The sequence below is a fragment of the Moschus berezovskii genome, chromosome 4, assembly GCF_049115385.1.
Source record: "Moschus berezovskii isolate FMDL1 chromosome 4, NW_MosBer_1.0, whole genome shotgun sequence".
Lineage (NCBI taxonomy): Eukaryota > Metazoa > Chordata > Mammalia > Artiodactyla > Moschidae > Moschus > Moschus berezovskii.
This window is the reverse complement of record NC_142463.1, coordinates 110,468,628-110,494,418: the sequence shown is the minus strand read 5'-3', so window position 1 is coordinate 110,494,418 and position 25,791 is coordinate 110,468,628. Positions and strand designations below refer to the sequence as shown.

Below are 25,791 nucleotides of genomic sequence, written 5' to 3'. Positions count from 1 at the left end.
CTGCAGGAGTTGTCACGCCTGGATTTGCATGCCGTTTTGAGAACTTTGGCTTCTACACCGAGTGCTTTGGAAAAGTTCTGGAGGGTTTCAAGCCGAGGAGTAATACAACTATTAATGGACCACTCTACTACTGTGTGGAGAATAACGTGTATGGAGCACAGGCAGGAGACCGGTTAGGAAACTAGTCCCATAGCCCAGACAGGAGGTGGTGGTGGTGCTGGTGAGAATGAACTGGATTCCAGATATATCTTAAAGATGGAGTTGGCAACGTTCACTAATGGATTGAGCTTGAGGGATGAGAGGACAAGAGGAGTTAGGGACGAGCTCCAGGGTTTTTGATCTGAGCACCCGGAAGGAAGGGTGGTCATCCGCCGAGGTGGAGGAAATCACAGGCAGAGCAGGTAGGAGCAGAGCAGAGGGGCAGAAACCAGCATATCAGTTTCGGACATACTAACTTTCAGATGCCATTTGACTTCAAGAGGGTATTCAGGCCCTGGGTCAGGGCACTGGAATGAGCTAAAGGTTTAAGAAAGAGAGTCACCAATATCCGGAGGCCGTTTAAAGTTGTGAACCTGGAAGAAGACTCCCAGGGCCTAAGTGTAGACGGAGGAGTGAAGAATTGAATGCTAGGTCACCCCCTCTGTCAGGGATCAGGGAGAAGAGGATGACTCAGCAGTATTGGCTGAGCAGTGACAGTCAGGGTCAAAGCACATGAAGACTGAGAAGTGGCCGCGGGGTTAGCAACACGCAGGTCACAGGGGCCTTGCAAAAGCAGTCTTTTGGGAATGAAGGAGGAAGCAGGTCAGCAGCTGAGAGTTAGGAGAGGAAGTTTGAAGAGAGAGGAGAGGTGTGAAATAGTCATCTAGAGAAAGGGATGACTGGGTTCGAAACAGCAATAGCAGGGGAGGAAGTCCCAGGGATGTGTGGTCATGAAGTTAGATTCCATGCTGAGAAACTACCTGAAATATTTACAGAAAAGGGTTTCACTGCTGGCTGCATTATTTACAATCATAAAATTGAGAATTAACCTAAATGTCCAGAGGGGGTGGTTAAATGAAGTGCTGTATATTCATTCAGCAACTAAAAATGGCTGCAAATTATCTGCAAAACATATGACTTGATAGCTGTAGACAGATAAAATTGAGAGAAAAAGCCTTCTCCCTTATCTTTAGAACTGATATGAGAAAGATAATCCTGCCACTAGAAAGATTGGCAAAAGGGATAGATAGAAATATGCTATTCACACCAGAAGAAAAGCAAACAACCAATGTATGTGGATGGGAAAAAAAGTTCAACTTCTCTTCAAAGGAATGCAATTTGAAACACTAATGAACTGCAATTGTTTTCGATGGCAAAGATTAAAACTGACAAAAATCCTGGTGTTGGGAAGAGTTTGGGGGCAAAGTGGGCTCTGCTGCAGGTGAGAATGGTAAGGACCCAGTTTCTCTGGGTAACGCTTAGCAATATTATCAATAGCCTTTATAACATGCATATCTTTGATTCAGCTAGTTCCCTTCTTGGAATTTATTTCATCGAAATGCCCAGAGATGTGTGCAAAGATCCCTGTTCCAGGACACATTTTGTATAAGAACCAGGAGAAAACTGTAAATATATGCATATAAGTTGAAAAAAAAATGCTTGAAGGCCTCCCCCCATGGTATTCATAGAGGTTATCTCTGAGTAGTGGAAGCATAGATGGTTATTATTTTTCTCTTGTTCTACCTTCTCTATGCTGCTGCTGCTAAGTCACTTCAGTTAGTGTCTGTTAATGAAAGTTGCTCAGTCGTGTCTGACTCTTTGTGACCCCGCTGGGCTCCTCTGTCCATGGAATTCTCCAGGCAAGAATACTGGAGTGGGTAGCCATTCCCTTCTCCAGGGGATCTTCCCAACCCCCAACTTAAGGATCGAACCCAGGTCTCCCATATTGCAGGCAGCTTCTTTACCATCTGAGCCACCAGGGAAGCCCCAAGTATTACTTACAGGATAGGAAAAGAGTCAATGTTATTTAAAAATACCCCATATGGGGGACTTCCCTGGTGGTCCAGTGGCTAAGACTGTGTTCTCAATGACAGGGACCCCAGGTTCAGTCCCTGGTCAGGGAATTAGATCCCACACGCTGCAGCTAAGACCTGGCATAGCTAAATAAGTTAATTAAAATAATTTATAAATTAACTTAGAAAATAAAAATAATCCTTATAAACTTTGAAATAACATTGGAAAGTGCTGATGCATGTCAACTGAGTAAAGCAGAATTAAAGTTTAAACCACGGTGAGATCTCAACTATGTAAAGTGTATGTTCAGGGGAAAAAAAAAATCTGAAGGAAAATCCATCAGGGGGTTGCCTCTGGGTGACTGAAAAGGGATGATTTCTTTTTTTCTTCTTCGTAATTATTTGTGTTTTCCGTTTTACTACATTGTATGTGTTACACCTTAACAACAACGGCCAAATCCTTAATAGTCACGTGTGGTCCGCTGAGAGTCACCTGAGGGAACCCGCTGGGCGGAGCTGGAGCTACCAATTGGACTGCGTGGTCAGCTTGCCCCGGTTTTGTGGACCTGCCTTACCCTCTGACTCCCTCAGGAGCAGGGACGTTGCCTGCTAGCCCAGCCCTCAGTGCTTCCTCTGCGGAGCCCCCCAGTGTTCAAGCTGCCGGGGGAGGCCACGCCGTGAGCGGGGCTCTGGCGCCCCCAGCTGTCAAGTCTGGAAAGTCCACATGGACGGTCTCGTTTAGAAAAGACGGGGATTCCATTGACACCCAAGTCCCATATTCCCTGGGACCCCCTGAGTTCTTGCCTGGGGCTGAGAAAGGATTTCCTTCTTCAGAACCACCCTCCCCAGAAAAGGACTGCTTCGTCAAGTCCATGCCCTATCCTCTCCGCATCCCTTTCCCAGAGGCACCTGGCTTGAGCCCCTAGGGAACCAGGGCTTTCCAGCAGGACTTCAGAGGTTTTTCTCATCCCATTCATTTTGCTTTCTCCAATTCTTTTTCCCACAGTCCCAGGCATGCTCTTTTTCTAACTTTTGACTGCAAGCTCAACTCATCTGCCCCAGGGAATGTAAACTTATATTTTATCATCACTGTTTTTTTTTTTTTTTTTTCAGAGAGGAGCATAATGTCACAGAAGCAGTGGTCTGCAGCCAGGACCCTGGGTTCTCTCTGCCATCTAGTAGCTGTGTGGTCTTGTCGAGTTAACTCTGAGCCCCCATTTCCAGGGACAAAAGGGACAATAACCACCTGTCAAGACAGCATGAGGGTCAAATGAAATAGCGCAGAGATGTTTTGGAACCTATAAACGGTCAGAGAAGAGTTGGTCTCTGTAGCTAATTTTCCCTGCTTGGGGTCCTTTCCCTCAGTCTGGTTTCCTCATTCCCCTATTAGAGGCCTCCCCCTGAGGCTCCTACTCCACCTGACCTATCCCTTTGTCCCCAGCAGTCCACTGGACTGTAAGATCCCTGAGAACACTGAGAACACAGTCTTGTCCATGTCCCTGTCTCCGAGCTGAGCACAGTCTGGCGCAGAGGGACATTGTGTGCCTGCAAAGTCAGTCCTGCCCCTTTCCTGCTAACTCCCTCCTCCCCTTCTGTCCTCGCCCCAGGTCCTGAGATATCATCCCCACCTCCACCCCCCACCCACCCCCACCCCCCGCCCAGACTGGGTCTGGATCATCATGTGTCTCGGTGTTCATGCTGAGCTCAGGGTCCAGCACGAAGAAGGTTCTCGCTAAGTGCTGGCTGGTTGAAGGAAGTTAGGAAGGCAATGCTTGCCTTCAGGCTCTGCCTTTTGGTGGGACTCAGGGAGAGAGCCCCGCACTGGGCGGGCAATGCTTATGTCTGAGCGTCTCCCCAGCAGCTGCTGCTGGGTGCCCAGCTGGGCACCTGAAGCTCTGAGGCCTTTGTCTCCCCCAGAGCAGGGGGGAGGCTGGGCGGCGTGAGGATGCAGGTGACCGGCTGAGTGGCATGTGTATGCGACCCTCAGAAAACACACGATGACACCCATCAACAAAGACACCACGGCAGCCAGGGGTAGAAACAACTAGTGTATTGATTCAGGGAGGAGAGAGCGGGTGCAGATGGGAAATGGGAGGCAAGGGGCTCCTTAGTGTTCGCCAAAACCCACTGCGCACGCCCTCCACCTTTCCTCCCCTTCCTCCTCTTCGGTGGGGCCCCAGCAGGCTCTCCCCCTTCTAGCAGGCCTCCCTCTCCCTCCTCCCCTACACCCACGTGACCTTGACTGACCTCCAGTGACTGGGCAGAGCCCACCCCTGGCTCTAAAGCCAGGTGAAGGCAGGCTTAGACTAACCTTTCTTCCCCTCCTCTGCCTCCCGCCTCATTCCCATCTCTTGTCTAAGTAACACAGAGAAGAAGCAAACGCAGCTGGGACCTGGGAGAATCGAGTCACCCCGGGGCTGGGGTTGGGGGACGGGGCAGGGCGGGCGGAGGAGCCTCTGCCGGGGGTAGTGGAACGATGGGGCCGGCCCAGGGGCGAGGCTCAGCCCTCCTCCCTTGGAGGCTGGTGGAGCAGACTCCACACCTGCCTCTCAGGCACCATGTCACGGGGTCCCCGGGATGGGGGTGGCAGACAGGGCAGAAAAGCAGAAACGAGGCTTTGTAAAAGCATCCCCTCTCCTCGGCTCCCTCTTTGGTTTTAAGGCAGATACGGAGTTTCTCGGAAGCAGGGAGAAAGGGGGGGGACTGAGATAGATGCACGCTTTTTTTTTTTTTTTTTGGCTTATGTTTTTCCTTTGGTATAAAACCATTGTAGAAAATAATTTCTCTTAGAAAAACAAAAAACAAAACATAGAAGAAAAAATAAAGGGGTATTTTTCTTTGGCTTCAAACCCCTTCCCGTGAGGTACAGGGCAGGGGTGGGCATGAGGTGAGGAAGAAGCACGGGCCTCCGCCCCCACCCCTGCCCGGCAGGTCCCAGGTTACATGATGCTGCAGTTCTGGGGGCTCTAGGAGAGAGGAGAGAGGGGGGAGGTGTGAGTGGCAGTGCTGGGCTGAACCCTCCCTTCCCCTCTTAACCCGCCCTGCCCCTGCCCTCCAATCTGGGGCTCAGACAGGAGGGGCAGGGTGCAGGGGCAGCAACCCTCCAGGATCTTGGGCTGCGGGGAGGAGGCTCCCACTCCCCCGGGCTGCGGAAGAGAAGGCTCTCCCTCCCACAGGGCAGCCTGGTCCTAACCCTCGAGGACTGGGATCCTCTGCCCGCCCAGGGGTGTGGAGACAAGAGGGCTGACTCACCTGGGTTCGGGGTCTGGAGTTGCCCAGGAGGTAGGAGCGGGTGACCAGGCTGTCCCCGAAGCTGCCACCCCCACTGCCCCCCACACTTCGGTAGCTGCGAGTGACTGTGACACTGGAGGCGGAGGAACCAGAGGAGATGGATCCGCCCACCTGGGCTCCTGAGCCGCTGGCAGACGCCTTGTCTGCGGGCTGCCCGCAAGTCCCGCACAGCACGGTGCGCGAGCGCAGGTTGTACTCGGCGGGGTCCCCCGAGCTGCTGCCTGCGTGGGAGCCCTGGGGAGGGAGATGAGGCTCAGGCCGGACGGCGAGTCTGGGACTGACCGCTCAGGCCCAACACCCAGGCTCCGCGCTCCGGCAGGGTCCAGGCAGAAAGGTGGGCTTCTGCACTCAAGTAACCTACTGGTGGGTGGTATAGGGCTTGGGGGGGGGGTGGGGAGCCTGGGCTGGGAAGAGAGGAAGGGAAGGACGTGACAGGGGGGAGGGTCAGGAAGACTTGGGGACAGGCAGGGAACGGGAGCCGGGGCTTTGACTCTTGTCTTAGCTACTCTAAGCTTCAGAGGGAAAGGTGAGAGAGTGAGCAAGCTTGTAGAGCGGCAGGCATGCAAAATTAACTGGGGAGGAGGGTAGGTGAGAGAGACCCTTCTCCCAGGAAAAATGGGGAAAATGAGAGGCCATGCATGTGACCAGGACGGGGAGGAGACAAGAAAGGAGACGCGTGCAACAGAAGTGGGGGGTGGAGAGAGGCAGGGCTGCGCGCCCCACGTCTGTCCTCCCTTCCCCGCCCCGGGGGATAAATCCGGACTCTTGTCCACCACTCCCATGGGAAGACTCCGTGGCATCAGAAGTTCCCACTCCCTTCCTTACCAGAGTAGGGCACCCAGACACCTGGGTTCCCTGTTCAAGGTATAGGGAGGAGAGAGAAGAAAAGCCAGGGCAGCGAGTGAAGTTCCAAAATGTTCTTTAATGAAAAGACTTTTTGGCAGGGGTAGGCCAGGGAGAGGGTGTCCCCAGGCCTGGCCGGGTGCCCCGCGTGGGCCGGGCCTCAGCGACGGCTGCCACTCACGTGGTGGTGATGGAGCAGATCGTCGCCATCCTCGTCATCGTCGTCCTCGGCCACGGTCACGGAGCGCACCAGCTTGCGCATGGCCACCTCCTGCCACGGACACAGGACAGGGCCCGAGGGCTGGGGGCTGCGGGCCGGGGAGTGGGTGTGCGGCCTACCCACCCCAGCGGCCTCCAGGAGCCTGCTCGTGCTCCGCCCTCTGTCCAGGCTGCTACCTGCTCTGTCCTCCGGAGCGCTGGAGTTAAGAAACTTGTTTCTACTCCAGGGGCATGCTGCCAAGTTCTCTGACTAGGAGCATGATCTGCCCTTAACCATGCTCACTGTCTAACCCGCCAGCCCTCCAGCTGCTAGGGGAGGTATCTCTGGTCTGTACACGGGGTGGAGAGTTTGGGGCTTGGGAGAAAGCGGCCCTGAATTGGGGTGGGGGCAGCTGCCTCCAACTCTGGCCGCCAGGGGAAGCCTTGTCCAGTGAGAGGCCAGCCTGCAGCATACTCACTTCCCCAGTGGAGTTGATGAGAGCTGTGCGCAGGCTGTTTCCGCAGCCCCAGGTGTTCTGCGCCTTCCACACCAGGTCAGTAGGGGGGCTGTGGGTGGCCCCAGCTCCTGCAGCCCAGATCTGAGGGAGGGAGAATTCATTAGAGAAGGGCGCTCACACTCCAGCACACCCAGCCTCAGGCCAGCCCATCCCCACCCGAGGCCACCCCGGAGTCCCAAACACCTGGCCACTCACCGTCACCCCCTGCCCGGCCTTCAGAGTGAACTTTGGTGGGAAGCGGTAGGTCAGCAGGGGGTCATCTCCATTCTGGCGCTTGATCTGCCAGTTGCCCATGGACTGGTCCTGCCCGGGAGGGAAGAGCAGGTGAGAGAGGCTCCTTCAGGCACTTAGAGGATTTATCACCTTCTATTCCTCCCCTCACGGCTCTCCCCGCTCAAGGATAAATAGCAGCTACATCTATGGGCACTTAGGCTGTACCAGACCTACTCAGCCCTTTCATCTTCCCAAGAACTCAAAAGTTAGGGACTGTTATTCATGCCCATTCTGCAGATGACGCTGCTAGGAGAGGTTAAATACATTGCCCAAGAAGGTCTCACTGCACTGATGAGGCCTGGGGCCAGGACTGGGACGGGAGTGTGGAGGGGATACCACACTTGCCCTGGTCTGATGTGAGGAACAACCCTTCCCGCAAACTCCACCCCTTCACCTTCCAGGTCTTCTCCCTAACCCGACGGCATTTCTCACCCCCGACCTGGGAGGCCTACCTCGTTGGACTTGTTGCGCAGGCGCACGAACTTGCCTTCCTCATCCACCTCCTCCACGGCCACGCGCCCGCTGGTGCGAGCATGCTGGGAGAAGCTGCTCCGGCTCTCGGTGGACTCCAGCTTGCGCTTTTTGGTGATGCTGCCCCCACTCTGTGTCTGGGACGAGTGGGAGGAGGCCCGGCCTCGGCTGCGCTGCGAGGTGGGGCTGGGAGACAGGCGGAGCCTGTGGAGGGGAAGACAGGGTGAGGGGGCCTAGTTGAGGCGGGTGGCAGGCAGACGCGAGGAAGCGGCCGCTAGCCCCTCCCTGCCTGCCCCGAAGCCCACCTCTCCTCCTCGCCCTCCAGGAGCTTGCGGTAGGCGTGGATCTCCATGTCCAGGGCCAGCTTGATGTCCAGCAGCTCCTGGTACTCGTCCAGCTGCTGTTGCATCCTTGCTCGCATTTCCGCCATCTCCCGCTCCTTGTCTGCCAGCAGCCGCCGGCTGGTGTCGCGTTCTCGGGCCAGCGAGTCCTCCAGGTCCCGCAGCTTTGCTTCCTTAGCTGCCAGCTGGTTGAGGGGGAATGGGGGTCCGGTAAGCTCTCAAGGTCCCCGAGTGTGGAGAGGTAAGGGATAGGAGTAGGGGCACCCCCTGGGGGCACACCCCCCACACACACCTGTCTTTAGGTTCCCATCAGAGCCTTTCATGGGCTCTAATGTGGCTGTGGCTGGCTGGAGACTGGGAAGTCCTTCTCAACATCCGACTGAAATCTCTTAATATGAAGCTAGAACCTATCTCCTCTGCCACAAATGGCACAGCCAGCCACAATAGATGCTGTTAACACCTCACTGTGCCTGCAGTGCAGGAGACCCCGGTTCGGTCCCTGGGTCAGGAAGATCCCCTGGAGAAGGGAGTGGCTACCCATTTTCCAGTATTCTTGCCTGGGAAACCCTACGGACAGAGGAGCCTGGCAGGCTACAATCTCTGCAGTCGCAGAGAGTCAGACACGACTGAGCGACTAACACTTGCACTCTTTTTTTTTTCCACTTTTAACACCTTACAGTGAGTCTTGTGGCAGATGTAAGAGTTAGGGAGGACGGGAATGATCTCTATATTCAAATGGGAAAACCTAGGCTCTGAGAAGTGAAGGTCATGCAGGTGAGATAAGAGGTGGTCCTGGAACAGCAAACAGGTCATGTGACTCCAAACCCCGGGCTTCTTACTCAGTCTATGCTCCTGGAGGCATATTCTGTGCCCTCCCCTGTAGGGAGGGGAGGGGTGGGGGGGCGGGGGGCAGCACCTGCTTCTGGAGCTGGCTGAGCTGGGCCGAGAGGCTGTCGATGCGGATGCGGGACTGCTGCAGCTCCTCATGGGCGGCCCCCACCAGGTTGCTGTTCCTCTCCGCTGACTGCCTGGCGTTATCCAGCTGACAGGGAGGACACAGGGTTAGGGCTGCAGGGACCGACCAGGAAGGAGGCAGGGACCCAAGAAGGACATCGCTGCTGCAGCCCGAGGTCCGGGGCAATCTGGGCTCCTGCGCCCATCCACCTGATCTCCCGCAGGACATCTCAGGGAGGGCAGCAGGGAGGGCTTCTGGGGCAGAGGCAGCACAGGAAATCCGGGAGAGTGAGCACCTTGGCAGAATAGGTCTTCTCCAGCTCCTTCTTGTACTGTTCCACCTGGTCCTCATGCTGGGCCCGCAGCTCCTGCAGGGCATCCGCCAGCCGGCTCTCAAACTCTCGCTGCTTCCCATTGTCAATCTCCACCAGCCGCGTCTCATGGCGGCGTTTGGTCTCACGGAGCTCCTGGAAGGGGTGGACCCCAAGACCAAAATCAGAACTAGTCCTTTGAGGATGAGGCCCAAGTGGCTGGGCTCCCAGCCCAATCCTAACGCTGAACAAAGTCACTGTGAGCTCCACTTTAACCTGGGGGCTGGCCACCACTCCCTCCAGCCCTCACCCCCCTCCCCATCACTAGTACAAGCCAGCCTGGCAGGGGAGCTCTGCACACAGCTGACACCCCAGCCCAGCTCTGACGTCTTTCACCACCCAGCCCTAGTCCTCCGGTCTGCAAGACACAGTTCCCACCTCGCTGTAGATGTTCTTCTGGAAGTCCAGCTCCTCCTTCAGGGTCTGCAGCCGGTTCTCAGCATCCACTCGTCGCAGCATCTCATCCTGAAGTTGCTTCTTGGCCTCGCCCAGGGCTGCCTCGAGCTGACAGGAAGGGGACAGAGGTCAGGGAGAGGGGTCATAGGACACCAGAGCAGGAAGGAAGCTGAGACGGGGTTCATGTCCAGCACCTCCCATTATATGTGGAGAAACAGGCCTAAGGGAGCAAGAGCCTTGGATGCCCACAGAGGTGATGACGCATCGACTCGCTCACAGTAATGACCTTGGATAGCTGCTGTGCTCATGCCACGGAAATATGCCCAGAGGACAGAAGGAGCATGAGGGAAGGGACCAAAGTGTGCCTGGGGTGGTAGCAGGGGGCTTGTAGGAAGGCCTCCAGAGTCTGAGAACTGAAGGACAGGTGAGTGGGCAGACAGGAGCAAGTGCAAGGGCACAGAGGTACAAAAGCACACACGTGCACGTCAGGATCTTCGGAAGGCTCAGTACTGCTGAAGTCTGAAGGATGGGGCCCTGGGGGGAAAGTGACAGCAGAGGCGGCTGGACTGGAAGGCAGGGGTGGATCATGGATCCCTGGATCGCACCCTTGCTGCTGCTGCTGCTAAGTCACTTCAGTCGTGTCCGACTCTGTGTGACCCCATAGACGGAAGCCCACCAGGCTTCCCCGTCCCTGGGATTCTCCAGGCAAGAACACTGGAGTGGGTTGCCATTTCCTTCTCCAATGTGTGAAAGTAAAAAGTGAAAGTGAAGTCGCTCAGTCGTGTCCGACCCTTAGCGACCCCATGGACTACAGCCTACCAGGCTCCTCCATCCATGGGATTTTCTAGGCAATAGTACTGGAGTGGCTTGCCGTTGCCTTCTCCGACCCTTACTGCCACGAAAAGATCCTCTGAAGCTGGGGGAGGGGTGCACCTTTCTTAGATCTTCATCTTAGAAAGCACAAGCTGGGCGGTGCTGCCGGGAAGGGCTGGGGGCAGGGCCTGGGAGGAGAATGGCCCAGCCTTGATTTTCTGGGCAAACTGCTGGCTTCTCCTGGTCTCTCCACGGTGTACTATGGCGGCAAGGCCTAGCAGGGAAGAGAGCCCTGGACAGAGGCTTGGTGGCTGACTCTAGTCCTGACCTTGCTCTGAGCAGAGGTGGCTGTGAGATTGGGAACAAGCCTGCTTCTTTGATTCTGTTCCCTAGCTTTTGACATGAGACTAGAAGCTGGAATAGATAGCAAAGTGTTTGAAAGAGCATCGTATACATTAAAAACATGTCCATATATGATCAAGCATCAGCAGCTCCCAACTAGGGCTCGGTGGCCAGTCTACACTCTTCTCCCATCTTCCAGAGAGGTCATGGCTGTCTACAGCAAGGCCGAACGGGAGGGATCCAGGGCCAGGCACAATTCATTTCAAAGTCAGATGGAAGTGGCTTGTGGATTCTTTTAAATTCATGGTGCCAGACACCATGGGCAGCAAAGGAGGAGGCACTATGGTCTGGATGGATGCAGCAATGCTCATGGACACAGGATGGCTCTGATGCTGTGGGACGGGTCAGGCCAGGCACCGCCTGAGAATGCCTGGAGTGGAACAGTGAGTGTGCGTTTGGGCAGGGAGCAGGGACAAGTGTCAGGCGGGGTCTCGGGTGGGCCTCACCTTGGCCACTTGCCCCCGCAGGTCATGCAGCTCGCCCTCCAGCGTGCGCTTCTCGCTGAGAGCAGTGCTCAGTGCAGCTTCCTTGGAGTTGAGCAGAGCCTCCAGGTCCTTGAGCCGGGCCTGGGCAGCCATCAAGTCTCCCTCCTTCTTGGAATTGCTAAAGAAGCCAGAGAAGAATGGCTTTAAGAGGAGGAGTCTGTATCCCTAGACAGAGTCAGGTCCCCCAGGGAGAGTGAGAAGTCAGGTCCTGGGAGGTCAGCGACAGGACCTGATTCTGCTATCCCCCAAGCTGCCAGGAGAGGGCATCCTTGGCTCTAGTTTGTTTGCGTCTGCCCACCTCTGGGGCTGGACTCCCACTTCTCCCAAGGCCCCCCAAACCCCTTTCCTGCCTCTCCACCCTTCCCATGACTCAGTGCTCAGGAACGTGCCTGGGGCCAAGGGCAAAACTCAGTCCCATGAGATGAATGCTTTTCCCTCTCTCCCCTCCCATTCCTTCCCAAAGAGACAGAACCACCTTTGTCTCCTGCCCCTTCCCACAGAGGGCCTTAACCTTCTTCCCCTGACTCCACCCACCTTCCATTCAGCCCAGCCTCCTCCTCTGCAGGGATCCAGACAGCCAGGCTCCTAGCCCTGGGGTCTGAGCGTCCCTGACGCTTATCAGTTTGAGTGCTAAAAGTGTCAGTCACCTCCCCTAGTCCCTTTACACACCAGGGACTGTTGGGAGGGAAAGTTTGGTTAAAGCTCAGGAGACCTGGAATGAAGAAGACCCGGCACTGTATTGACCTTTCCCTTTTGCAGACCCAGTCTGGGCTCCTGATGGGCCAGAGCACAAGGGTTCCAGCCTTCCCGCCTGAGAATGCTGAGTCCAACCTATCGACCACAAGCCCAGCATCTGGCTCCTGGTGTGACCCCAGGCCTTCAGGTTCGTCTGGGCTCCAGCCTTGAACCTCCACACTCCTCAAGCTGGGTAAAGGTTTAACTAGAACCAGTTCAAATGGGGGGTGGCCTCTGTCACCTCCCTTCCCTTTCCGGACCCCTGATTATTTCTGCTGGATAGTGACCTGGAGAAATAGAGGGATCCTATTTTCTTAAAGACCTCTGGAGAACACAAGAACTTCCCAGTTGTAATGAACCCTTCACTGATGTGTGGGGAGAGAAAGCACTAGGCCCAGGGAGTGGAAGGAAAGAGCCCAGGGGCCTAGTCCTAGCTGCCATCTGTGACTCATCAGACTTCAAGCATGAACCCACTTGGGCAGATGGAAAAAACGAAAACCAAATGTGGGCAGGGGGAGAAAGAAATCTATCCTGGAAAGGAGAGACGTGGCCCTGCCAACATTTTTCTCCTGCCACCAAGCCCTCAGCTCCAAGAGCCCAGCAATTCAGTGTGAAGAAGGATGAAGAAGGCCCAGCAGGAGTAGCTCTGGACGGAGGGCCCAAGACTGGGGTGGTGTGCTCCTGCCACTAGCTTAGAAGTCTTCAAACAGGAGTCACCTCCCCTCCACCTGGGCGCTACTGCGAGGGGGACAGAGTGCCACCCAGACAGGCAGGGGAAGGGCGTGAAGATTTCGGGGGAGCACCCCCAGCCTTGCTCTGTCCAGGCCTCTGGCCACATTTCAGAACAAGCTGTTTAGAGCAAGAATGTCTGTCTCCTGTGAAAAGAGGCCCTTCCAGACCTGAAGGAGCTCTCCCCTCCTCCGTCTTAGCCAGAAAAGCTAAAAATAAAGTCAAAACCCAGCTCAGGTTTTGGCTGCCATCCGGCCCAGCCCCTGGCTGGGAGCACAGCCCCAACTTTCCATGACTTCAGAACTTTTCCGAAGCTGAGGCAGCTGCAGGGGGAGGAAAGAAGAAGAAGAAAAACCGCTGGTAAAGTGAAGCGACACAGCAGACAAAGATTCCGAACTCCTTGGGCCGACTCCAAGGCTGGCAGGGACTTCCCAGAACAGGCCTCCCTGCCCTGCAGGCTAACGGCTGGGAGGCTCTCAGAACTCAGAGAACTGGGAGGAGCTTAGCGTAGGTTCGGCTTAACCCCCTTCTTTTACAGACGAGGAAACTAAGGCACAGAGGACGCAGGTGAGTGACCCCTGTCAAACACAGCATGCAGCGCCGGGGACCCAGGCGCAGTCACAGTCGATTCTGGCTGCTGAGCAGGACTCCTCCCCCTGCTCCTCCTCCTACTCAGCCACAGGTCTAGAGAGAACCGAGACGCCAGCAGGAGACAGGACTCCTGATCCAGCCAGCCTGAGCTGGGAGAAGCAGGAAGGAGTACCATGATGCTTTCAGAAGACATCTCAAGGGTGTCTCTTCCCTAGCCCCGCCTCCACAGCCTCCTCAGACCCAGAGGAGAAACTTCAGAAGTTCTCCTTGGAAATACCTTTCCTGTGAGAGTGCCAGGCAGACACTGACACAGGAAAACGTAGCTGCATGGCCCCTGCCCTCGGGGGCTCACAGCCGGACAGCTGCAGGATTCTGTCCTTCAGTCTAACCGCTTCAGTTAGGACTGTTCCCCAAGGTGGGGTGGTAGTAATACTAACATTAATACTAATAGACTAATGCTAATATTATAACTAATACTATAATAGACTAATACTAGTAATCATATAATGACAGCAAACAGAGCTGACTGTGTACACGTTACGGTTGTCGTTCAGCCGCTAAATGGTGTCCGATTCTTTGCTCTAAAGACTGTATTAACTGAATCGCCACAGCTTCCCCACCGAGATAGGTGATAGTCCTAGGTGATGAAGGAAACAGGCTCAGAGAACTCTGCCCAGGGTGCCTCCAGGGTGCAGCAAGTTGGGAGCAGAGGTGTGAATGGGTGCTGGATGGCTCCCCCTGCACTGCTAATGGTCTCTAAAGAAATTAAGGGGGCGATTTTCCTTCCGCTCCTGGAGACTCTGATTAGCACTTAAAAGAGTTGCCATGAAAGGACCGAAACACACCCTGCAGATGAGGGAAGCCACTTGAGCAGGGAGGGAAGCAAGGAAGAGCCTCTGTGGTTTTCTCAGTCAGGCTCCGGGAGCTCCCCTTTGTGGGGAAGCAGCCACTATCACCCATGGGCTTATGACTCAGACCTCAGGAGCCACACGCACTCCCCAAGAGACGGCTGGGGGTGGGGCACAGAAGCCAGCGCCTCCCCAACCTCCTCCTCAGTCTTGCCTGTCCACTAGCTCCAAATGACATTGCTTCCTTAGTCGGGGTCCCCAGCCCTAACAGGGACCCCAAGCAGACACTGGCCAGGCGTTCAGCCCAAGGGGCGGTGCTGCCTGTGCCCCAGTCCACTGGGGGCCAGCAATAGGAAAGTTGGGCACATGCTGCCCCACAGTGGCCTGGCAGGGAGAACAGGGTAGGGCAGGCAAGGGGAGCTGGGAAGGGTGGGACCTAGGGGCTCCACAGGTGACTCATCCTCCAGCAGACAATACCCCGGCAGGTGTCAGGAAATCCTCTAGCGCTCACAGGGGAGACCCTGGCTGTACCCGCGTCCTGCCCAGGCCCCCGTGCCATGCCACGGGGAGCCCACTCTCTCCCTCCCATCCGCCAGGCTCCTCCAGCACTGGAGTGGGTTCATCCCAGCGGGCTCCTGAGACAAGAAGGGCTGGGCATCCTGTTTCTAAACTCTTCCCATGGCTGGCAAATCTGATCGCAGAAGGCGGGAAAAGTCGGGTGGGGCAGGGCAGGAGAGCAGAGAGGAAAGGGATAAGGCCGACACTCCAGAGCTGAGAGTGCTGGCTTGCGTGCTCCCAGGCAGGGGCGCGGTTAGGCAGAGGCTGGAGGGATAGGGGCGCCGGCTTCAGGGCCACTGCAGGGCAGGACTCTAGGGGCTTCTTGGGCGGGGTGGGGGGTTGGGGAACAAGGCGCCTGGCTCAGCGAAGGGGCTGCGTGGGCACCGTGCCAGGCGCTGACCTGCCGGCTGAGTCACCCTCCTCAGCCCAGCTGGGATGCCAGATATGGAAGGCAGGGCGGCCACAGGCCTGTTTGGGCCCGGTTGCTGGGAGCAACTCGCTAGGCCCCGAGGGAAAGGCCCCCATTTCCTCCGCGGGGCTGAGGAACACGCGGCAAGCAGACAGCCGGCGGGGGCTAAAAATAATCAGTGGGCGGGGAAGATGGCCACAGGGGCGGTGGGAGAGCCGGGCCGGCCCCGGGGCTCCCGAAGACCCGCCCCAGTGCCCACTGGCCACACCCCAGGCTCACCAGCCCTCGGAGTTCCCCATCGACGGGCGGAGAAGGGGCGGGCCGGGAGCAGGAGCGCGAGATCCCGAGCCCCCGCATTTCCTGCCTCGCTGAAAACGGAGCCCCCTGTGGCTGGGCAGGGCGAAGCAGGGCTGGGTGTGCAGCGTGAGTCCCAGCCCGCCCAGACGTCCAGACCTCTTCCCAAGCTGACTCCCTGCCGGGTGATGGGGTCTCTCCTGTGGCCACCCCGAGCCGGGCCCCCACGCTCCCCTCCCACTGCAGTGTATTCTGCCCTCCCTCCACCTATCCAAATCCACACCTGCCTCCTTCGTTTGAGCCCTGCCTCAGCCCTGCGCCTCCAGACCCAGCCACACCTCTCCTCTTCCAGGTCTGCTCAGCTGTTGTTTTACCTGCTGGTTTATTCTCTTTCCAGTTATGTGTGTCTCGGGGCTTTTTCTGTATGTCCCCAGATGCCCTGAGGCCAGAAGATTCATACGCTCAAGGTTTCTAAGGGGACACCTCCTTCTGAAACAATTCACAGGTGGGGAAACCGAGGCCTGGAGAAGAGTAGGCTCAGACCCTAAAACCCTGCCCACCGGGTCACCTGAGGACACTCAGAGCAGATGGAGACATGCTCAGAAAATGGAACGACGCGTGCAGGGCGCGCAGAAAGCAGGCAGAGACACCCAGGAAGAGAGCCCAGGAGACACCTGGACTTCTGCTTAATGGCCAGGAGTCACCCTAGTACCCAAGTGATGACACAGAGGCCTAGTGTCCTCAAACGTCAGCTACCCCACAGCTGTGTGTGGGGCCATGAGGTTCCACAGTTCCCTCTCCCAAAAGGAACCACTGTGGGGTTTCTTGGCTGGTCTCTGGGTCTGCCATCACTCTCAGGTATGGGCAGGATGTGGAAGGGCTGGGACATTCGGTTCCCCCCTCTGGCTTTCAAGGCACCAGCCCTCTCTGGAAAGGAGACCTTAAAGAGAGGAACTGAGAGGGGCAGGTGTTCTAGGGACTGAGAAGCCCCTTGAACCTTCCCCAAATGCCACCCTGTGGAAGGTCTGAATGTCTTACACCTGGAAAGTACATGGGAGGATCCCAGTATGGACCCCCAGCCCCCCGACACTCCCACCCACAGCACATGCACCCACAGCAGGCACAGCTCTGCCTCCGCACGCCTCCCTTGGGCGTGACTCCCACCACATATGCTCGGGGTCCGAGGGCCCTCGGATCCCCTTCCAGAGCTGCTAGGCTCCCAGCTGTCCTCACCCCAGACAAAGCCAGGTCTTAATTCCAATCAAAGGGAGGGTTGGGATGGGGGAACTGGCGCTGAGAAGGGGGACAGGAGGCCTGTTGACATGTTCAGACGCAACTCCAGCAGAGGCACTGGGCCTGGCGCAGGGCCAGGCCTGAGTCACAGCTGCTGGGTGTATCAACGTGGCATTGTGCAGCAGCGGGAGAGGCCTGCAGTCCGAGGCCGGTGCGCTGGGGTCCTGGACAACAGGCGGCAGGCTTCCTGACCAACCACTCCCTCCTGCCAAACTCCACTTTCCTTCTTCCTGGCCTGTCTCTCCAGAAATCATTCCTGTGTTGTCATAAAAATGCAGGCCAAGGCCTGGAACAGACCAAAAGAAGTCGGGGCACGGAGGGGAGAAGGATGGCCTAGGAAGAGGTAGGAGGTCCTGGGTGTGGGAGGGAGGGAGGCCACTGGCCAACGGGCGGGACGTTTAGGGGATCCCTACAAGAAAGCGATTCAGTTGTCCCTTCTTAGGATGTATTAACCTTCCATCTGGTGGCTCATGGTTATTAACCCTGACAACAGCAGGGAGAAGGTGGGAGCCGCACCCCAAGATGGAGAAAGGAAATTGGGGAGGACCTAGGAGTTCTGGTCCCGCTGCATTCCAGCTCCAGCCTTGGAAGATGCAACGCTGTCTCCCAACCGGCAGAGGGTGGCAGCGTCATCAGAGCTTCGGGAGGAGGAAGGGGGGTGCCTTGGCAATCGCAAATGTCTCCCTCTGAACTGCCAGAGACTGCGCTCCTGGAAATCAAGGGTCTCTTACTTCCCTGAGCCAGTCCCGAAAGGGATTCCTGTATTGTTCCCCTCCATCTGTCCCCCATCTGATTCAGATCCTCCTCCTCCTTCCTGCCACTCAGCAAGAACACTCAAAAGTAGTTTTCAAAAAAGGCCGTCCCTCAGTCTTTCTTTCTCTGACTGGACAATTCAGGGTCTCCTGTCCACTCTCCACTCTGCCCTCTACCGTGACTCAGCTCCGCTGGGCCTGGGATTTCGGCCAGAATTATTCCTGGTTTCAACAGGCAGGACTCAGGCTTCCTCACAAAAGGACGGGGGAGCATGGCCCCCTACTCTGCCCCACCTCCTTCCCAAACTATCCCCTTCCCTGACAAGACCTCCTCACAGCCCAGCCTCAGGCTGGGGAAGCCAGAATAGGGGCAGGAAGAGTAGAAGGTGGGCAGTTCAAGGTCACCCTGCACCTCCCTCTGATTCCGGCCCATGCTGTGTAATCCCGGCCAGCACTGAGGTAACGGTCCTGCCAGCCCCAGAGCCTCCGCTTCTTCTCCAGCACAGGTCCATGGCGCTCTCCTGCATGGTACAGCCTCAAGGCAGGTACGTTCAAAATATAGTATCCTTTCCTACTAGTAATAAAAACAAAGCCTAAGCCAAGAGTGTAATGTCATCATAATTACCTGTTTCTCACAAACTTTCTTGGAGAAAGAGAGGAGGGTGTTAGTACTTTTAATTCCACAGTTTGTGGGAAATATTTCTATTGAGAATAGCATTGGCTATTAACTATTTTCACATTAATTATATCTAATTTTTATATGCATAGCTTGGCATTTTAGAGAACTGTTTTCTCACTTTGTGGGTCATGGTACTACTTTGGAACCAGAGGGATCTCTGGAGATCTTCCGCCCTAACCCCTTTCTTTAACAGCTAGGGAAATCCAGACGTGGAGGGTGAGTTCTTCAAGGTCACACAGCAGTTTAGAGGCAGGACTAAGCCTGGAACTAAGGACACCGAGGGCCAGGGCTATTTTTGCGACCTCACGCTGCCTGTCAGTTTGCTGGTAGATCACCTTGCCTTTTGTTAAGTGGCAGGAGACCCTGCAGCCTCCCCCACAGAACCTCTTTCCCCGCCACCTCCAAGAGTATTAGAGCTTAGCCTATGTCATCTGCAGCTCAGGAGTGGGGGTCCGAGGGGCCAGGGAGGTAAGAATGGAATGAACTGCCCTGGACCTCTGAGCCAGACCCGGTCCTGGCTGCTGAAGCTGCTAAAGGTGGTCAGGGGCTGGGGAGGAGGGAGCTGGGGGGTGGGGGGAGAAGGGCACGTGGAGCAGAGGGCACAGTTGGTAGGTAAAGCCATCTCCTCCCAGTTGTCCCCACAGCTGTCCCTGCCTTCAGCCCTGACACTGAGCTACTGAATCACTGGGGGTGGGCCTGGGAGTGCAGACAATGGGCACATCCCGTGCAAGAGGAAGCCTCAGATCCCTGGAGGCCAGGTGATGTGCCAGGGACGGGGCATCAATCGTAGGAAGGCTGTCGGGACCCTAGCAGGAATTACAGTCTTTCTTGTTTCTCTTGGGCTCCTCAAGTACTTACAGCTCAGCCCCTGGGGTTAATTGTGCTTTCTCCTTTCCGTTTGAATAAGAATAGGGACTTCAGGGTGAGGGGTAGGGCGGAGAAATGACAACAGGAGCTCCCTCAGGTGAGGACTGGGGCCCAGGTATCCTCAAAGGCCTCCATCCCCGTTATCCTTATATATCTGCCAAAGGGCACAGTTTCTTATACATCCAGGTAGGCAATTCCCATGACAAGTCCCAAGACAGTCTCAAGACAGGAATTACCAGCCTATCACGGTTCATGATTCATGGCCTGGAAGGGTCCTGGGTCTTTCCAGGTATGGGCTGTGGCAAAGGCTATTGATCAAGTGATAACGGGCCCTGCAGGACAGCAGAACATTAAGGCAACACCGGCCTCAGAGCAGAATCTCCAGACTGCAGGGGTGCACTTCAGTCACCCCAACCCACTTTCCACATCCTCCAACCTGCTGCTGAAGCTAGAGAGGTGAGGTTTAATGGTGCATGTGTGTGTGCTAAGTCACTTCTGTCATGTCCAACTCTGTGTGGCCTTATGGACTGTAGCCCCCCAGGCTCCTCTGTCCATGGGGATTCTCCAGGGAAGAATACTGGAGTGGGTTGCCATGCCCTCCTCCAGGGGATCTTCCCGACCTAAGAATCGAACTCGCATCTCTTATGTCTCCCACATTGGCACATGAATCCTTTACCACTAGCGCCACCTGGGAAGCCCAAGGTTTAATGGTAGGAGCACTCAAATGAGAGTCAGAAGACCCTGCTCAAGTCCCAGTCTGTCATTCATTGGCTGTGTGACACGGGACAAGCCTTCACACCTCTCTGGTTTTCCCTGTTCTTATCCTGATGAGAGCTTGGAAGAACCCGGGCCTGCAGGTCCCTGCGTGTCCTGACTGAGGCTGTCATGTAAGGCGGGCAATTCAGGAAGTTGTCGGGCACCCAAGGCCTTGTTCGGGGGGAAGGGATGCTTCTGCTTTGTGGGTCTGGGATCTCCCCACTTCTGACTCAGCCTTCCTCTACCAGTTCCGTTTGGGAAGACACAGACCCTGACACCAACCCGCAGCCCAAGCCCGTAACTCTGGACTCTGCTCTCGAACTACTTGTGCACACTGTCCGTCAGGAGCCCCAGTTCCAGACCACCACCTAAGGAAGGAGGCAGAAAAGGACCCCAGGATGCAGTGGGGAGCGGGGAGCAGAGACGCAGACACTCAGGCCCCCACCCCTCCCTTTAAGACATCTGCTGTCTCCACCCTCTCTTGCAAAGCCACTGGGGTGGGAGGAAGGGGGGCAGTATCTGAGTCATCCGCCCAGCTGTCCTGCCAGGGATGGGGCCTAGCTCCAAGCCTCGACCCCAGCCGGGGCCTCCCTGATGCTTTTAACCTCCTCTTTCTTCCCGCAAGTAGGTGTTCAAACCCCCTGGGCTCCAGAATAAAGGATGTGAGTCTGTGTCTGTGGGCAGGAGCAGTGTTTCTGCTTGGAGCCTGTAACCCAGCCTGATGAGAAGGGGCCCCAAAGCCCTGGGTGTGGTCAAGGTACCCAGGCTGGGCCAGGAATCGCCACAAGATCTTACAGACAGCTCTGCATCCCAACCCAAAGCCTGGCCCTGAACTCTGAGCTCTAATTAAACATTAAACCAGACAACACCTTCTCTCTAGGCTTTAGTGGGAGGAGTTAGGACAATGCCTTTCTTCCTCTCCCAAATTCTTCATGCCCTTCTTCACCTCACCCTGAGCAAAGCAGACACAAAAGGGAGCCACAAATCTTTGCTCCTCCCACTGGGCACATAGAAGGGGACAGAAACCCCAATCTGAGCCCTCTTTGTCTCCACCCAGCCTCCTATCAGCCTAGGATCCAGGTGTGCAAAACCACCCCCCACTTTCCGGAAGCCCAGCACCCCCAGCCAGGATCAGTGGGGGAGAGGAGAGGCAGGCAGCTAAATATAACAAGTACACACACCACCCCCGGGCCTGTCCCACGTGCACGCACACCCGCCTGGTGTCCCAGACCAGGACAGCTGCACCAGGAGGCAGAGACAGACTGGCGTGGCTGGGTTAGCGAGAGACCATCGACTCCACTTGTTCTCTTCCCTGAGCAACACCTTCCCCAGAAAAAGACCTGCTAAGAATGCCCTTGGCAGGGACCTGCAAGATAGTAGTTTGGTAGCTGGGTAAACTAGTTTAAAACACTAATTCTCTGGGACTCCCCTAGCTCTTGCCTCTTGTCTGCCCTGTTAACTAAGTTAACAGGAATGATCCCTTTCAACAGAAATAGTCACTCTGAGTTCCCTGGTGGCCTAATGGTTAGGATTCCTGGCTTTGGATCCCTGGTCTGATCAGGGAACTGACGCCCGGCAAGCCAGTGGGCTTGGGGGTGGGAGGGTAGATTCACCTGCTTGCCCACACCATTTCCACCTACTCTTCACTAGGGGACGATATATCTGCCACACCCACCATGCCAGGGGCTGGGGGCTAGCGAAGGGGCATAAAGAGTAGCAAACACACAGTGCTTCTGAGAAGAGCATGAGCCTGGAGAAGACGATGCAAAGGGGAAGAAAAGACAGACCATGACAGCCTCAACCAGGGGTCTCCAAGCACCTTTAGTGCTCTCTGGCTGAGGTCTTCACAGAAAACAAATCCTTGGGGAGCTGAAGAGGGCCTAAACTTCCCAGCTCCTAAGGCCTTTTTAGAAGAGGGAGGAGACAAGTAGGGTGCGGTAGGGTGGGGCAGGGATGGGTAAGGTAGGAGGGGCCTGAGTCTTCCAACGGCTGGATTTCAAAAATGTCACAGTATTCCAGTAGTTTAATAAGGCAAAGAACAATAACAAAAAAAAAGTCCCAGTGGCTGAGAGGGCCGGCCAGAGCAAAGGCTGCTAGGCTTGGCTGGGAAAACGAAAGTGGCTCACCCCAAGAAGGGAGGCAGGGAGGGAGAGAGTCCAGATCCTCCTCCGAAGACTCTGGGCAGAGGGTGAGGGTGGGGAGGTGGGGAAGGGGAGGTACAGACCTGGGCATACATAACACAACTTCCTGAGCCGGGAGCCTCTGCCCTCCGTCTCCCTCCCTCCCTTGCATTCCTGGGCCAAGCAGGCCAAGGGCTGTGGGAGCTGCGGGGGAGCGGCTCTCCTGGAGCTGATCGGTGGGCCTGTCAGAGGCCAGGGGAAGTCCCAGACATTCAGGGAGTAAAGGAGCACTTCAAAACTCTAACCAGGAACCCGGGAAAGGGTTGTGCAGTGGTGGCTATGGCCCGGCCCCTACCCGGGAAAAAGGGGGTCACCCGGCTTTGGTGACCTCTCTCTGGCACCACTGGACATCTCCCAGCCTAGGAGCTCTGTCTTAGTGGGAGTACTGTCTTCAGAGCCAGGCTGGGCAAAGTTGGCACGGTGCCAAGGCTGCCAAGAAAGTTCCAACAGGACCCTTTCACCCACTCCTAAGTGTCTTGGGTGCCTAGATGTCTTAGATCTGGCAAGGCCAGTTCGGCTTTGCCCAAGGCCCTCTCCCAGGCCCCAAATGACTGGCAAATCCCACCCTGAGAGAATGCGGGCCTGCCACCAGCTCCTACTTGGCCCTGATGAACCCCGACATTCCTTATATACCCCACCCTCTCCCAGAGACCTCTCCCTTCTCAGTCCTGTCTTGACAATTTCCCTTGGCACTGCCAGTCACTCGCTGGGGGCAGTTCCGGGAGGGAGGAAACTATATGGCAAAGTTATCCACGGCCTGGAGCCCGGGCAGGGGCGGCAGTCATCTGCCCTCTCTGCTCCTCTCCCGGCCCCACGCCGCCACCTGGGGCACTCACCGTGCCTTGAGCTCCTTGAACTCCTCTCGCACTTTGCTCAGCTCCAGCTGCAGGCGGGCGCGCTCCTTGGCCACCGAGTCGAGGGTCTTGCGGGCATCCCCCAGCTCGGCCTCGTAGGCGGCCTTTATGCCAGACACCTCGCGGCTGACCACCTCCTCAGACTCAGTGATGCGAAGGCGCAGCCCTGCATTCTCCGTTTCCAGCGATCGCACACGGTCGATGTAGACAGCCAAGCGGTCATTGAGCTCCTGTAGGTCCTCCTTCTCCTGCAGCCGGGTGATGCGGGTGGGTGACAGCGGGGTGGAGCTGGCCTGCGCCCCGCTGCGGGTGGCGCGCCGCTGGGACGGGGTCTCCATGGCCGGCAGGGTGGCAGCACTGCCCGAGGGGCAGAGGTCCCGGGAAGGACGCGGGGCTCAGGCCGAAGGACAGAGACTGCTGGGGTAGGAGCGCGCCGGCCGGCTGGCTCTCGGCTGGCTCCTGGCAGGCTTGGGGATCTGGGCCGGGCGCTGTCAGACCTCGGGATCAGGGTTGGCCGGTGTGGATGCGGAGCTCCCGCGAACACTCTGAGTCACCGGCTCCCGGGCAAAGGCTCTAATAGGTCTAGGGAATGGGAGGAGGGGCCACTTTCTTAAAGGGGCCGTCGCTTACCCACAGGGGTGGGAGAGGGCGGAGTGAGCAGGGCAGACGACCGCCCGGGGTAGAGCCCCACCTTCCCTCAGGCACCCCCACGTGCCTGGGTCTTCCCTGAAGCTCGCCTCTAGGTCTCTACTTGCTCAGCGATCCAAGCTGAAAGCTTGCCGCCACTGCCTCAGGCCTTAGAGGGGGTAAAGGGCAGAGCCAAGGCGTGAGGCTGCGTGGGCAAAGGGCAGGGGGGAGAGGGACAGTAGGCACAAAGCAAGGGAGGGCGCCAGGCAGGCAGATCCAGGAAAGTGGGGGGGAGGGTTGAGGCTGGTGCCCATGAGGGTGACTCACTCTTCTTCCACCACTGGCTCCCCCTTTTCCTCCCCATAGTAATAGTGAGTCACCCCTACTCGCCTCCCCCCACCTCCATGAGTGGGCAGTCCATTCAAAGCCGCATCTCAGTATGCCAGGGTGGGGTGGGGAAATATGCCTGGGTTCCCTGGGGTGGTGGGAGGGAGGGCTGCCACAAAGTTCTGGATCCTGAGTTCCTTTTACACCCTCAAATTCAGGGTGGGGACCAGAGTCTGGGGTCATTCTTTTCCTATCTTCTGCCCCAGTTTAATCTCCCTTTGAAATCAACCATTGGATCTTAGACCCAAAGAAACCCCAGGCCCCAGAGAAGGTCAAGAATAGGATCCAAGTACTGCCCACCCCGTCCCCTTCCTATGGACCCAAGCAGTCAGAAAAAGAGCCTGCCTGAGGTTCCTCCCAGCTTTGGTCCCTTTCTAGTCCTCAGCCCAGCCCAGCCCACCCCACCAACCCCAGGACTGTACTTTTTTTTTTTTCCAGGACTGTACTTATTTTAATGGATAATTTAAAACAGATACCAGAGCTGTGCATGCATTCATCACATTGCCAGGACACCAGGTCCCAAATTTTTGTGGTTCCCAAAGGGGCCTGAAAAGGGGATCAGGGCTGGGGGCTGGACAACCAATGTTGGGTCTCTATCCTGGTTTCAGCCAGGAAAGGGGGGTGATGGGGGTGGAGACAGCAAAGACGCCCACAGCCTTGCTGACTGCTGGGCCAGCTCTGCACTTATCTCCACATTCCTCTCTGGCCAGGTCTGCTTTGCCACTGGCTCCGGGGAGGGGCCAGGCCTTCTCACAAAACAGGATCATCCAAGTCCCTGAGCTTCCCCACCCCAGGCTCTGGAGCTTCCATCCTCAGGACTCACAGGAGACCCCTTTAATCAGCCTCCTACTCCCCTCTCCCATCCGGGCCCTGGCCCTACCAACCATCTCATCCTAAGAGGTGGCAGAGACTGAGGCTCCAGAACCCATGTGCTTTCCTGCCCTGACCCTGGGCCTCCCATGGCTTATTCTCTGATGAGGAACTGGGGAAATTAAATTATGTTGCTAACTCCTACAGCTCCAGGATATCAGGATACACAAGAGAAACAGGGCTGGACAGGTCTTCTGTTCTGGAGCTGGCTTCAGAGTGACAAGGAGCTGGGGCAGGATTAAGGCAGGGACTCTGAGTGTTCAGGGGAGAAACACTCCCTGAGGGATGGCCAGTTCCCATCTCCAGGGGTTGACTGGGCAGGGTGGTGAGCATCCATCAGGATACTCAGAGTTGGGGGACCTGGGATATGGTTCCCCTCCCTGCAGCCCCCTCCCTCAGGGTGGGGCACCTACCTTCAGCTTCCCATACAAAACAGAAAGTCTTTCCCTGTTTCTCCCTCTCGTGTTCCCCAAGTCAGAACCAGAGGTGGGGTGAATAAGCCAGTGAAACGTGAGGGACAGTGGCTGTTCCCACTGCCTCAGCCCCCCTCCACAGGGCTCCCCCGCCTCTGCCCCACCCAGTCCCCGCCTGGCCTGGCCTGACTTCCCCTCCTGGCTGGGGAGGCAAAATCACACTTAACCCTTCCTCTCTCAGACCTCCCCATTTTTGAGAAAAGAGGCAGGATAAAGGAAAGGGGGTTCTCAGCCTAAGTTTCTCTCTTTCCAAAGGGTTCACCACGGCCACTACCACAATGGCCTCAGTCCTAAACCTGAACTTCAAAGTGGGCCTTTACCCTAAATATTCAAGCCTAACTCTGAACCCCAAGTGTCATCATCTGCTCTCCCCCTGCCAGGGTGTAGATGGCCAGTCCAAGCAAAAGCAGAAGGCAGGGAAGTCCAGGTCCAGAGGAGCGGAGCCTGCTGGGGGTGAGGGTTGGCAAGAGTTGTGTCTGGGTGGAGACCAGTTTCCAATCCTGTCTCTCACTTGGCCAGGTTTTGACAGGTCTGCTACTGAA

General features: G+C 56.5%; 1 protein-coding gene across 1 annotated transcript; it reads right to left on the bottom strand.

The window, feature by feature from the left end:
• Window positions 1-4,026: 4,026 nt before the first annotated feature.
• LMNA (lamin A/C) lies at window positions 4,027-23,675 on the bottom strand. The gene is made up of 12 exons (XM_055402078.2): window positions 22,875-23,675; window positions 11,309-11,465; window positions 9,630-9,755; window positions 9,177-9,347; window positions 8,843-8,968; window positions 7,891-8,111; window positions 7,567-7,789; window positions 7,037-7,144; window positions 6,803-6,922; window positions 6,307-6,396; window positions 5,244-5,516; window positions 4,027-4,957 (listed from the first exon to the last, which is right to left on the bottom strand). The coding sequence occupies exons 1-12, from the start codon at window positions 23,228-23,230 to the stop codon at window positions 4,931-4,933; spliced, it is 1,998 nt and encodes a 665-aa protein (XP_055258053.2). The 5' UTR covers window positions 23,231-23,675; the 3' UTR covers window positions 4,027-4,930.
• Between the last annotated feature and the right edge of the window lie 2,116 nt (window positions 23,676-25,791).